Genomic DNA, 14,535 nt, shown 5'->3' with positions numbered 1-14,535 from the left:
GGTGATGGAAATGTTCTCTAACTTGGTTGTATAAATTTGTCAAAACACTTGTACTGTACACTTAAAATGGGTACATTTCATTATATCTCAACAAAACATTTTTTTTAAATATTAAAATTATAGAATTCTAAAGAAACTAGAAAGGATCTTAAAGACGCTCCTGTTTTTTTCAGATAATAAAATTGAGGCCTGGGAGGCTAAAGTCATTAAACCAACGAGTTGGTTGAAAAGTTAGGACAGACTCAAATTTCCAAACTTCAAGTAGTTCAGTGTCTTTCCACACCCGTCTCTTCTTTTTCAACACGCCAGCATGCCCCACCAGAAAAGTACTCTGCCAAGGGGCTGGCCCCGTGGCCGAGTGGTTAAGTTCGCGCGCTCCGCTGCAGGCGGCCCAGTGTTTCGTTGGTTCGAATCCTGGGCGCGGACATGGCACTGCTCATCAAGCCACGCTGAGGCAGCATCCCACATGCCACAAGTAGAAGAACCCACAACGAAGAATACACAACTATGTACCGGGGGGCTTTGGGGAGAAAAAGGAAAAAATAAAAAATCTTTAAAAAAAAAAAAAAAAGAAAAGTACTCTGCCAAAGATCAGATTTTTTTCCTTTCTTTCATAACACAGTCTAGGATAGAGACTGACAGAGGGAAGCCTTACTTAGAAGAGAAGGTAAACAGTAAGGAGCTCTGAATGTCCTGGGAGAAAAGCATAGCAAGACTTTCTGTGTCTTGATATAAACAAAAAGAAAACAAAAAAACTGCCTTGCTTTCTGGGAAGTGGTCTTCACTGGAGAGAAAGAGAGAAATGGTGTTTCTGGAACTGTGATATGCTGTTATCATGCCAACCCAGCCCCCCTAGGGCTGAGTGTGGTCTGCTGTGGCTGATTGCTAAGAGTGAGCCCTCGGGAGGCCAACTGTGGAACATCCTTAGCAAGCTTAATTTGTCATCTTTCAGAGACTTCTACCTCCCAGCAGGGGTATAGACAAGCAAGAGCATTATCTGCAAGCAGTGGATAAGCATTGCCTTTTAGATTGAGTGGGACCAGTCTCCAAAAGTGATAATGTGAGGTAATGAGAAACTATGGCATTAGCCATGATCAGACTCCAGTTGAGAACAGAACCCACTATAGACTGAGTAAGTTATCCCTTATAGAGTAAGTCATCTGGGTGGTTTATTGGGGAGTGCTCCACAAGTGGGAAATAATGGGCTTCCTGATAAAAGGGCCTTGGAGTATTTAAGAAGTTGTTTGGAAAAAATCAAAGCATTGTGAATATATTTGTATTTGAGTTTGTGGAGTAAGTTATACTACTTTTATTGAAAATGTTAACTCATTCATTCAGCAATATATATTGAGCATGTACTGTGTGCAAGACATTGTGCTAAGAACTGTGGATAGTGGCTACACTCCTAGAGTTAGGCGGTATAGATAAGATGCATCACAGAATAGACTGATATGATGGGGGGAGCTTAGGGTCAGATGGGAATTCAGAGAAGAAACCCATAGTTTACACTTTGGGTGCAGAGAAGAGAGGTCAGGAGAAGACTCTCCAAAGAAATCAACATTTTAGGCTGAGAGCTGAAGCAGGAGTTATCCACGTGAAGGGGATGACAATGTTCCAGGAATGGGGGACAGCACAAATGAAGCCCTGGAGATAAGAGGATATGGCCTTTTCTGGAAAAGGTAAGTGCAATAGTTTAATGTGCCTGAAGTAGAGCAGGGTAGCAGGAAAAGATGTGGGATGAAGCTCTGGGGACATACGCCTTGACCTAAGGATAATGATGAACCACTGAAGGATGCCAAACAGAGCAGTGGCATGATGAAAATTTGTAGAATATTTTCTCTGGTTACAGTGTAAAGAGTGGACTGAAGAGAGATGATTTGCAGGGAGATCATCAGGAGACTGTTGGAATAAGTGAGGATGGAGAGAAATGGATTTGCTTTAGGAGATAAAACCTTTCAGGACTTGACTGGATTTCGGGAATGAGGGAAGAGAGAGAAAAGTACAGGATGATGGACATGTTTGTGACAGATGACACATATGAGTAATTACAACATCATTGTGCATATATGTTGAGAAAAATGCTCAAGGTAACCCTTGCTATCCAAGCTCAGGAACTAGAGATTCAAGTAAATTTTTGGATCATTTCTTTGCTATCCAAACTCCTGCTGTTGGCTAGTTGAAACTCAGGAACAAACAGATTTGAATAACAAGGTTTCTTTGGTTTCCCCACCTAAATCCAGGAACTGAAACTCAGATGGTAGATGTATTTGCAGCATATTTGTTTTCTTTTTTTGTTTTTAAGTCTTTTGTTTTATGCTTTTCCTTGCCATAAGTTTAATATTTTAGGTAAAAAGAAATCCTATATCATGAGATATGAAGTTTATATTTTACTCCGTTGGTATTTAGGAGAGAGAGCTCCTGAGATGTATGGTATTAAATGTATTCATATGACAAAATTAAAGTTTTAAATATGAGCTCTATTTTTCAGTATTTTAGTTTTACAGAGTAGACATGTTAATAACTAAGGAAATATATTTGCTATCAAGTGACCAGTTTGACAAAAATCTACTATCTTTACAAAAACCAACATAATTTTCTTCTGAGGAAGATTAGCGCTGAGCTAACATCCGTGCCCATCTTCCTCTACTTTATATGTGGGACGCCTGCTACAGCATGGCTTGATAAGCCACATGTAGGTCCACACCCGGGATCTGAACCAGTGAACCCTGGCCTGCCAAAGCACAACATGGGAACTTAACCACTGTGTCACTGGGCCCGCCCCAAAAACCAATATAATTTTTAAAATACTCAAAACTGCTCTAAGATTTCAATGAAGAAAACAAAACAAATTTGATTTTAGGAGCAAAGCATTTTTAGAAGAGTTTTTAAATAAAATTTTCTTCCATGTTCACTTCTGGTATAACAAGGACTTTTATTATTTGACTTATCTCAGTATAAAATATGTGAAAATACCCCCAAAATTGACATGATGATTCTCTAGTATTCCAAGATAGTCTTTCAGAGTCAAAGGAGATAATATGTATCAAACATTAATGAGACTAATGAAATGTTAACTCATTCATTCAGCAATATATATTTGTTACTTACATATTTGTGAGATTTGTGAGGGGATTTCAAAATGATGAAAACTGTGATAATATTTATATGGGGCTGGATAATAGGAAGAATTTTAATTGTAATGCTTTCTATCTAGGTAAGAATTCCTTGAGTGGTACATCACTAGAGCTCCCTTCTATAAAGCAAAAACATACATGTTTTTCTACAGACCACCAGACATGTGGAAGTCTGTCTAGGTTATAAATGTAGATTTCAGATAAGCTTATACTTACATACAATGTGTCTGTCTCCTCCTTCTTAACATCTCCTAAACACTCACTTCTCACAAACTGCACCCCTCTCAGCTGATGCTCCACTTCCATTTTTTATTGGGAAAAAAAGGGAAACCATCTCATCTCCTTCCACCACATCTATGATTTACCAACACCTGCAGCCCTCTTCTCCTTTCCTCCTGTATCAAAGCTGACCAGTCACTGTGCTTCTGCCGTGGATCCCTCGGGCTCTCACCTTCGCAAGAACCTCACTCCTCTCTCCTTTATCAGCTCTGTCAGGATGTGCCATCCCAAAATATGCTACTTTGGCATACAGATTATTTTGAGCTGAAGGCATTTGATAAACGGCAGATGTACGAAGGGCTCTCTGACCTGCCCTTTTCTACCTAAAAACAGACCACAGAATTTCCCGGGAGAAAGATGCCTTCCCTGTACCAGGAAGAGAACACGCCTTGGAAAGGCTTTGTGTACCTAGCGTGAAGGCCACTGGTATCCACTTGCTGCTTCTCCTCTCTGACTCCTATTCACTCTTAAAACTCACCTTAATTGCACCTCTGTCCCCAAACCTCCACTGAAAATGCTTTTACAAAGGCCATCAACAATATCCATGTTAAGTCCAAATAAACGTCAACAGTAAGAAGTGATTACAAGCTTCAGGACAAAGATAAAAAGAAATTAAAAGGAAGAAATCTGACCCAAAGTAACTATTAAAGAATTTGCTCTCACCTTTGTGAAACACAACACAACCATTTTATAACCAACATTACTAATAAAGACCAAGACACGGGGTACATTAGCTTAGACACAGGTCTCCTGATCCAACTGGCCCCAAGCAGGAGCAAGATAGTTGGGCAAGGCTGCATTTATACGGCCATGGCTCTGGTCCATTTTCCGAAATAATCCAGCCCCTTGGAGCTTTGATGAAGCATCTCACCAGGTATACACAGCTTCTGAAATGGTGTGAAATGGTCAAATGTTTCTTCAAACATTCGACTCAGCCATCTCCATCACACCCTCCTCTTACCCGGTACTATCCTGACATTTCGACCTATTATTTAGAGAGAGAGATTTAAAATATTAAAGTAATGTTTGGCAAGACATAAAAAATTCACTGGTCCCTCAAGAAACGAGTTTCTTGCACTGTTTCTAGAGTTTTCACAAAGTCTCACAAAACGCAGAAACGTGACTGGTGCAGCATCCTTTCCAGAGTCGGTGGCAGCTTTCTGTAAGGTTTAATCCTCCATCGCATCAACCAAATGGGGAAAGTCAGAGTATCTTTTCAACAGGTAGGGGTTTTTATTTCAGGCTCTTCTGCCTGGGCGCCTTTCTCTCTGGCGCTGCCTATGGAATACTAAAAAATATACAGCATACTATTAAACTCGTGACACGCTTGAAAATCATTTTTAACCAACTTTCTCAACATAAAGCATCGATTTAAAAAGCTGGCTTTAAACACGGTTTAGAGGCGGGCGGGTGATGAATACCCGCCGCTGTAAGGCAGTGGGGGTTATTGTTGTTTGAGGAAGCCACAGGAAGATGCCCTGTCGTGACGCGCTGGAATTCCTTCCTCACACCGAGGTGGTGCCTGGGCTCATTTTCTGACAGCAAAAGGCAAGGCTCGACCCACGGCGCCAGTACTCCGCGGAGTTTCCCGGGCGCTTAGGGGTTTATGAGCATGCGCAACAGATTTTCCGTTGGGAATCAGTTGACGCGCGGGCTGTTTGGAGCATGCGCACACAACTTTTCCGGTAAGAATCAAGTGAGCATTCGCACACAGATGTTCGGCGTCAAGCGTGACTCTTTGGAGCATGCGCTCTCGGTTCCCGGCTCCTGTGGAGGTGGTTGGAGGGTCTCTGTGCGTCTTCTTCGGCCGAATGCAGGCTCGTAGGAGAAAGCCTGGTGTATTAGTTTTTATAACAGGAGTTTTGACGTCTTTTTTTCTCTTGAATCATTTTTTTCAAATACAAGTATATTAAATATTCAATGTAAAATATCTAACCATTTACAATCAGCCACCAGATAGAAAAATAGCCAAAGGACTGGAGAACAAAGAATTCACAGAAAGAGAGTTAGCAATAGACCTTAAACATACGAAAAAATGCTTAGCATCGGTTGTACTAAGAGAAAGCATATTAGAGCTACATTGAGATGCTATTTTTCATTCCTCAGATTGGCAAACATTGAAACGGATACTCTATATAGGAAGACATGGGGAACCAGGCTCTGTCTTACAATGGTGATGGGAGAGCAGAATATCACAACCCTTAGTGGTTATCGAAACCAGAGCTCGGGGCTGGCCGGTGGCACAGTGGTTACATTTGCTGCAATTCCACTGCTGGGGTTTGTGGGTTGGGATCCCTGGCTCAGACCTACACATGCTCATCAAACCATGCTGTGGCAGGCATCCCACATGCCAAATAGAAGACTGGCACCGATGTTAGCTTAGGGCCAATCTTCCTCAAACAAAACAAAAAAAACCCACAGCTGTATTTACACTTTGATGGAACAATTCCACTTTTGGGAATTTTTCCTGTAGATACACTTGCTTATATATGAAATGATGTATGAGGTTGTTGATTGTAATCACAAAAGATTGGAAACTACCCAAGTATTGATCAGAGGACTGATTTTAAAAATGATAGTACATATGCACAATGGAGCATTATGCAGCTGTGAAAAAGAATAAGGAAGTTCCCTGTGTACTGATATGGAAAGATCTCCAGGATATTTTGCTAAGTGAAAAAAGCCCACATGCAGAACAGTGTATAAGGTATGCCTTTTGGGTAGGAAAGGAGAATAAGATTGTATGATCCTTTCTTGTTTCCCCTTAAATTCTGGAAAGATACACAAGAAACTAATAATCATGGTTTCCTGTCAGATGGGAGGAAGGACAGAGATAGGGTGAGAAACTTCTCAATGTATACATTATAATGTATTATTACTTTTTGAACCATGTGAATGTTATTGGTTAAAAACAAAAATAATAAAACTACAGTAACTTTTTAAAAATCTTGGAAATGTGCAATATAAAAAGTGAAAAATCTCCCATAATTTCACCTTCTAAAGGTAACTGCTATTAACAATTAAGTGTGTGTTCTTCCATCATCTTAATTGTCTTAGTCTTGAAAGTATTTTTAAAAATTTAATTATGATTTATGTTATTCACATTCTTCAGAAATATGGATGAAACCTTTTTTTTTAAAAAAAGCAAAAGCTCTTGGTCTGTTATAATTATATTTTTTAATTTATTTGCCATTTATATTTACTAGTTTGGATATCCTCTTGTGTGAAGTAGCCATTCAGGTCTTTTGCCCGTTTTCTATTGGGTTGTCTTTTTCTTATTGATTTATAGGCATTCTTCATACATTCTGAATATATGTCCTTTGTATACAAATAGTCTTTGGCTTGCCTTTTCACTTTAATGTTTTGATGAACAGAATTTCTTGATTTTAATGTGGTTCAGTAATCAATTTTTTTTAATGGGAGGTGCTTTTTCTGCTGTTACACCCATTTATTGAATTCTTAATTTCTATTATTGTGTTTTTCAGTTCTAGAATTTCCATTTATTTCTTTATTATAGCTTTCAGTGCTCTGCCAAAGGTATCTTGTCTTTTTTCCTTGAACATTAAGAATTACTATTTTAGAATCTATGTCTGATAACTCCATTAGCTGGTTCAGATTGAGATTCAAATTTTTTCAAGGTGGTGGGGTAAGACTACTTCATAGGTGGTGATGTGTAATTCCATTACAGAACACGTTGTGTCTGGTTGTCTATTTTGTGATGTTAGCAGCAATGCCTAGATCCATTTGTGCATGAGGGACTGCAAAATGATAATATTCAAGTTCTAATATAGTTCTCTTTCTGTTTCTTAGAACTCCTTTCTAGAGAGAAATTTCTCATCATTTGGTTACTCTGAGATAGAGATCATATAAGAAAAACAGAAAAATTCTTGATCTTTTTCCCCTTATTTACTAGTTTAAATAACAATTTGGCTCCATATCATCCTCCCAAGGTGAATAATGATTTGTTCCATATTGTTTAACAAATTATTAATATTATCTTTATATTACAGAAATTATTTATTTTATTTATATATTATAATATAATTATGTAATAATATAATAAATATTATGTTATAATATATTATTAATAATAATCTATATATTATTAATAATAATGTTGTTATTAACAAAAAATAATAATTTGTTCCATATTGTTTAAGGACTGACAATACCAAAAAGTTGATGTGGGAAACCTGTCTTGTGGTGTCTTCTAAGGCCTATCTGTGACCTGTCTGTGCCATTCCGTACAGCCAACAGAAAGGAGTGCTGGGGCCGGCCCTGTGGCACAGTGGTTAAGTTCGCACGTTCCACTTCTCAGCGGCCCGGAGTTCGCCAGTTCGGATCCCGGGTGCGGACATGGCACCGCTTGGCACGTCATGCTGTAGTAGGCATCCCACATAGAAAGTAGAGGAAGATGGGCACAGATGTTAGCTCAGGGCCAGTCTTCCTCAGAAAAAAGAGGAGGATTGGCAGTAGTTAGCTCACGGCTAATCTTCCTCAAAAAAAAAAAAAAAGAAAGAAAGAAAGAAAGAAAGGAATGCTATATCCACCAAAAGATATGTATAAAAATGTTCATAGTACTATTCATAATAGCCACAACCTGGAAACAACTCAAATGTTTATCAACAGTGGAATGGAGAAATAGAAGTACCATCATATAATGGAATAATACATATCAAAGGCAGGACCAAGTGGCAGCAATGTGCTCTAGGCCAGCACTACTCTTTGCACCACATACACTCAAATTCAGGCATGGGGATGGGCCGTTTTTTCCTTTTTGTTCAGGTATAATATCCACATAGTAGAGGGCATAAAGTACACTAATCTTAAGTACACAGTTTGATGGATTTTCACATATGTCTAGACCTGTGTAACCATCAGTAGATCAATATAAAATATTCTCATCTCCCAGAAAAATTCTTTATGTGTACATGAGACATGAGAAAATTTGGGCTCTTAAAGTCTCAGGCTAGCAGTAGCGTAGACTACAGAGGGTAAGATGGGCTCCGAGTCTTCACCTGGGAGCCTTGGTTCGAGGAGGCATCCAAAAATTCAGCTGACTCAGCCAGAAGTGGCTCAGACTTTCACGTATTCTGTAGAATTGGCCTTGGCCTAAACCCTCCCACAAATTCTCCTTGTGTTTACACACACACACACACACACACATACACACATCACAATTCATTCAACATTCATGGAATTCGTAAGTGTTGACTTGGTGGAGTATCCAAATATAAAGAAGCCATGGTCCCTGGCCTTCTGGAGGAGAGCCAGTGTCGCTGCAGCCCAAAGACCCTCAGGGCTCACCTTCTGGCTTTTTTACACAGAGTTGGCAACAGCTGCCATACTCCTTTGTACCCTCCTTTTCTTCTCAGAAAATCCTAGCTCTGTCTTCCTCCTCCTTGTCATGAGCCTCACTTCCTCACCCGAAGTTAGATCGGGGCCAGGGGTCGTCTTTACTCTGATCGTCTTTTTCTGCTCCTGCTTCCTCAGCCATGGCCTCTAAAGCTGCCAGGTTTTTTTGTGTGTGTCCAGCAAGTAGGTCCGGTGATGGGGGATTAGAAGGATATGGGCTGTTCAGCCTGGAGAGAGCACCATTAGGAGGTAAGTGGATTACTGATCTCAAGGCTATAGAGAGAGATTTTATGAGAAGGTGGTGGACTGATTGTTCATTGTCTGTGAAAGAAGTAGTAAGATAAACAGGCTCAGATGAAGAAAGGGTTTGGAGAGTAGGAAGAAAATCCTTGTCCAAAGAGTGGCCAAGGTGGTGCCTTGCGGCCTCCACCCCAGCCCTCTCAGAGGAGAGGACAGACAGACATCAGCTCAGAGGAGAATTTCATGGTTCTCCTGACTCCAGGTGATGGGTGCAGTTGGGCTAGTGCTCTGGTCCCTCTAACTCAGTGGTTCCATGATTCTGTGATGTCACTGAAGAGAGAAGAATGGGGCACTGGGCTTGGCTCCAGCTGCTCCAATTCCTCTCTCCTTTGGATTCTGATAGTTTTTGGGATGAGGGGAGGTGAGCTGAGTGATCACACGTGTCCCAGCTCAGTCTCCCCTCTAGCCATCTCAGCCCCTATCAATTTATGGAGAGAAATTAGCCAGTGTGAGTCAACTCCACCAAAACAAACAGAGCATCTTTTATGAAGCTGAACAAAAGGACAACAATGAAAACAGCCTTTTATTCTTCTGTTTCTAGAAAACTTAAAGAACAAGAGAACTACATTCAAACTGGGCTGGAAAAGAATATTTGGACAATCTGTGATTGTGAGAGTGGACGAGTCTTCTAGCTAACCCTATGAGCTTTGCAACCACAGCAATCACTTTCTACATCCTCCTTATAATTTGCCTCATTTGCATCTGCCTTTTATTGGTGGTTTTTTTATTTAAATGGTATAAATCCAAGCTGATAAATTGGGATCAGATTTCAAGTCACACTAGCAAATGTATCTAGAAATAATATAAAACAATTTAAAATAGAGCAAATAATAATGCTGTAGCTATCTACTTTTTCCATTTCAGGGTTTTAGAAATGCTAATTTTCTGTTTAAAGTTCCATGCCAAGCCTTAAAATCAAGACCATTCTTCCTTTTCTGAACTTTTTGCATGCTCATTTTCAGTGTCCAAAGTACAGATGAAGAAACAGAAAAATATCCTTGTACAGATGCTAATAGAGATGAAGATTGTTTAGCTGCTAATGTGGAGACGGACAATTCAGGAGACAAAGACAAGTAAGTCTGTGTCGTAGAATATGGTAGAAAGCCATTTTTTTGTGTGATAATGATACCAAGATAAATGAATTTTAAAAACCCTGCTGATTGGTTTCCTAGGACTCTCACACCCATGAGGCCTGGCATTCTTGTTCAGAGACAGAGTAAAGAAGTGCTGGCCACACCCTTAGAAAACAGAGGGGATGTGGAGGATGGAGAGGTGGCCAAAATAAAAGAGAAGCAAAAGCCTGAGAATGCTGGAGAAAATGTTCAAGAGGTGATGGGCTTTTCTACTCTCGAGGGGCAGTTTAGAATGCGTTTGATTGAAAGTAGGTAATTTACTTGGCTAGGTGTAATGGGAGGTGGTCTTGGCTAAAACTTAGGTGTGTCTTTGGAAGGAGTACAATGTCCACAGTCATTTAAACCATTCCTCTTAGCTTTTCAGTTCATGTTATTAAACCAATTACATATGCCAAACCTAGATACCTGCTAATTCTTCATTCTTACATTTGTGTTTTTCTTAATACTTCCCCTTCATTTTGCTTTTCTCAGAATCGTAGGATCTTAGAGTTGGAGGAGGCCTTGGAGATCATCTAGAGATCTAGCACTCTTATGTTACAAATGAGAAAATGAGAAGAATTGTTCAAGGTTACTCCTCCATCATGGTTGAGCTCAGGACCAGACCCTGTGTCTCTGCTCTAGTTCCAGGCTCCTTCTACAACAGCACACAGACATTGCCAGGGTCTTCTTGAGCTCCATGTTTGGGGCTCCCTAATAAGACCAATTCACATGCCCTCCCAACACAAGACTCACGCCCAGTCAGAGGCAGAATGATGATTCAAGTGGCTCTTGGGTTTGGCTGCTTCATAGAGAGGATAACACGCCATCAAAATGCTATTTGAATATGTCAGCGTATGCTTTTATAACCACAGAAATATGAAAATGGGACCATGATGGATTATCACTGCTGTCATATATCATTTAGAAATGCTTTTTTCTGTTTCTCACTAACAATGTAAATATAACCTATACTTTTTAAAAAAGGGCTTGTTGCATTCATAAATTGATCATTTATAACGTTTGTCTCATTCTCTTGCAGGATGATGACTTGCAAAAACCACCCATACCAGTCACTGGAACTCCTTCAGTTGTTGATAACCAAAAAAGACCTTTGAAAGGAGTGACATTTTCTAGGGAGGTAATTGTTGTGGACCTTGGGAAGGACCACCCTGTATCTCGAAGCTATACTCGAATGCATAAAGAGAGAAAATGAAGCTCGGAAAAGGCTGAGAGTGAAAGAATGTAACCTTAGACTCACACTGAAATGACTGGGAGTACAAAATCATGTTGAACTAGCAAAATAATGGGGAATTAAGCAAATACACATAGTATTTTATCTTTGTGCAGAAAGAAGTAGGTTACATGCAAATTTCTGTAAGTAAAATACCCAGAACTTGAATATACTTTTTTTTTAATTCAAATCTGAGTTCAAAACATTGATTGTATTAAGTGTCCTTAAAACATTGTCTACTCAAACACTGTTCTAACGTGTGAATAAAATGATTTGTGTTGGTGCAGATGTCTGTTAGGTGAATCATATTCAGGGAGGACTTTGGAAACAGCACGTGCTCTTGATGCTCTGATCACAGACATTCATGACCAAATGACATGACTGCTATCATCATGGAAACTTCCAATAACTAGGACTAGGGTCTCCCACTACATGATTCCTGTTGAACTCAGTCCTGAAATGTTTATTGTACTGACAACTGATTTTTAAGATTGATACAAAAAAAACCCTACCACCACCACCAAAACATCCTGTTACTTTAGGCAAGTCCTGAGATTAATTTTTTGTTTCAGCAGTTTAAAATTTGCTGTCTGTATGTGGAATATGACAGTACAGGCCAGTATAACATCATCCAAACCACTGCAGTAAATGTTTGTGAAATGTGTAAGGGGCTATGAGAGGGACAAAAAGTAGAAAACATAGCATTTGATTTAGGGGCCTAGCACATTGTCATGTATGTGGCATATGCTCGATAAGTATTTATTGAGTGATAGGAGAATAAGTGATAAAATAATTTAGAATGTGTGATTAATGCTAACTGGGGAGTATTGACACCCTTTGATGGGGAGAAGTCCCTGTGGTCTGAGACAATCCCATGGCGAGGAAGAGAAGGGACTTAACCAAATGGAAGGATTGGATACTACAAGCAGAGAGACGAGTGTGTTTCAGATGAGGAAAGGCACAAGCCAACGCGAAGAAGTGAGAAAGTGGGTTGAGTTTAGTGGACACCAGTCAGCTGGAGCTGCACGTTGGTGCTGCGGAGAGTTGAGAGGTTAACAGTGAAGTGTAGTGAGGAGTCAGAGTAAGGTCGCTTAGGCTCCCAGGCTAGAGATAGAGGGTGGAGAAGGGATTAAAGCAGTGTGGGCTCTGGGGTCTACAAAAATATTCAATCAGACCCCTTGAGTTCTCTGCAAGCACTTAAAAATTTTGGTCTTTTAACTGATGATAATATTTTAAAAATTTGAAATTGTGGTAAAATACACATAATGTAAAATTTACCATCTTAACCAATTTTTTCCCTTTTTAAAAATTGAGATAGCATTGGTTTATAACATTGTGTAGGTTTCAAGTGTACAATAGTATGTGCACAGTTAGTAGTGTTAAGTACGTTTACATTGCACAACCATCACCACATCCATCCACAGAACTCTCGTCATCTTGCAAACCTGTAACTCTGTACCCATTAAACACTAACTCCTCATCCCCCGACTCCCTCACCCCAGCCCCTGGCAACCACCAGTCTGCTTTCTGTATCTATGAATTTGACTACTCACGTAGGTGGAATCAGTGTTTGTCCTTTTATGACTGCCTTATTTCACTAAGCACAATGTCCTCAGGTTTATCCATGTGTCAAGAATTTCTTTCCCTTTTAAGCCTAAATGATAATCCATTTCTATGTATATACTGCATTTTCTTTATCCATTCATCTGTTGATAGACGTTTGGGTTGCTGCTTACGTTTTTTTCTATTGTGAATAATGCTGCTATGAGTATTTAAAATTTTAATCTAAGAAATAGATAAAATTTTATCTAGATGACCATTTATAGCTGTGTATTCCCATATAATGTCATGGTTTCATCGCCCTTATCTGCATCTGTATTTATGAAACCAAGTTCCTTTGTCACAAGCTGATGAGAAAAGAGTGGAAGAGGAGTTCATAGGTAAATGATGCATCTATGTCAAAGCGAAGGCCAATTTCCTGGTGACTGACTATACTAATCAAGGTCTTGTAAAAGTCCCAAGAAGAAAATGGTGGGAAAGTTGGCCATCAGTGCCCATGATAGTACAGGCACATGGGTTTCCAGAAGGCCATCAGTGCAACAACTATGGGGTGAGCAATAGAACAGTCAATAGAACATCATCTGGGACTATATGCTAATTTGAGTTTTATTAGTTTTACGCTTTTGTTTGTATTTGATTTGTAAACTTGTTTTGGTTTTAGAGTGGAATGAGAGCTCTAAGGATAAGAAGTTGATATCCAGTTTTATGTTTCTACATATTTTTAACACTATATATAATAAACAATTTAAGGCTATAGTGGTGGCGGGAGGGTCCATGAGAACTTTCCTCGAGGGTTAGGTCATCGAAGAGCAGCACCAGAAGATAAATGGAGAAGGATATACTGACAATTCAGACTTGAAGGACGAGGATCTGGAATAGGGAGGTGGCAGAACACAGAATATGAAGAAAGTAAGGAACGTCATTTTCTGGTTAGATGTGGCAGGAAGAAGAGGAGGATGCAAAGATGACTCCTGAGTGTGGATACCTGAGAGACCGTCATAAATAGGAAAGTCCAGAGCAGTGACTAATTTGAGGGAAAAGGTTAGCTGGGTTTTAGTTTTGTTGAATTTGAGGTGTTTGCCAGAAATTCAACTGAAGATAAACAGAGCAATATAGCTGTCGGGCTCCATTTCCATCTCCTAAGTTATGGAGTCAGTGAAAAGTTGAGCACTTCTTTCTCAATGCCCATTGGTGCCTCTCTCCCAGAAATAGAATCAATCTTGCCACTTTGCCTCTTTAATTAGCTGTTGACCCAGGGACTTTCTTCAAATGACCTCCCTAAGCAGGACACATTGCCCAAAAGCCAAAAGGGAAAAGTTGATAAATTGGACTATTTTTTAAAAACTTCTGTTAAGCAAAAAATAACCAAGTTAAAATACCAACAACAAACTGAGAAGGCCTCTTTTTAAAGAACATTTTATACCGAAATAATTTCAAATTTACAGAAAAGTTGTGAGAAAAGTACAAAACTGTGTGCCTTCACTCAGATTCCCCAAACAGTTTACCACATTTTTATTATTGTTTTCTCTCTCCATATCTAAGTATTCATGTTTTTTGGGTTTTG

The 14,535-nt window shown here is 39.5% G+C and overlaps 1 protein-coding gene across 3 annotated transcripts; it reads left to right on the top strand.

The window, feature by feature from the left end:
* The first annotated feature begins 995 nt into the window (after positions 1 to 995).
* Positions 996 to 11,699, top strand: C15H2orf74 (chromosome 15 C2orf74 homolog). Of its 3 annotated transcripts, none has more exons than XM_070235441.1 (5): positions 996 to 1,132; positions 1,567 to 1,679; positions 10,031 to 10,141; positions 10,241 to 10,397; positions 11,220 to 11,699. In XM_070235441.1, the coding sequence occupies exons 2-5, from the start codon at positions 1,621 to 1,623 to the stop codon at positions 11,391 to 11,393; spliced, it is 501 nt and encodes a 166-aa protein (XP_070091542.1). In that variant the 5' UTR covers positions 996 to 1,132; positions 1,567 to 1,620; the 3' UTR covers positions 11,394 to 11,699. The 3 variants fall into 3 exon arrangements, with proteins under 3 accessions (XP_070091542.1, XP_005600341.2, XP_023474820.1); XM_005600284.4 differs by lacking the exons at positions 996 to 1,132; positions 1,567 to 1,679 and adding exons at positions 9,335 to 9,516; positions 9,610 to 9,803; XM_023619052.1 differs by lacking the exons at positions 996 to 1,132; positions 1,567 to 1,679 and adding an exon at positions 9,338 to 9,429.
* Positions 11,700 to 14,535: the final 2,836 nt, after the last annotated feature.

Source organism: Equus caballus, chromosome 15 (genome assembly GCF_041296265.1).
Source record: "Equus caballus isolate H_3958 breed thoroughbred chromosome 15, TB-T2T, whole genome shotgun sequence".
In the NCBI taxonomy this organism is placed as follows: Eukaryota; Metazoa; Chordata; class Mammalia; order Perissodactyla; family Equidae; genus Equus; species Equus caballus.
This window is presented reverse-complemented; position numbering and strand designations above follow the sequence as displayed.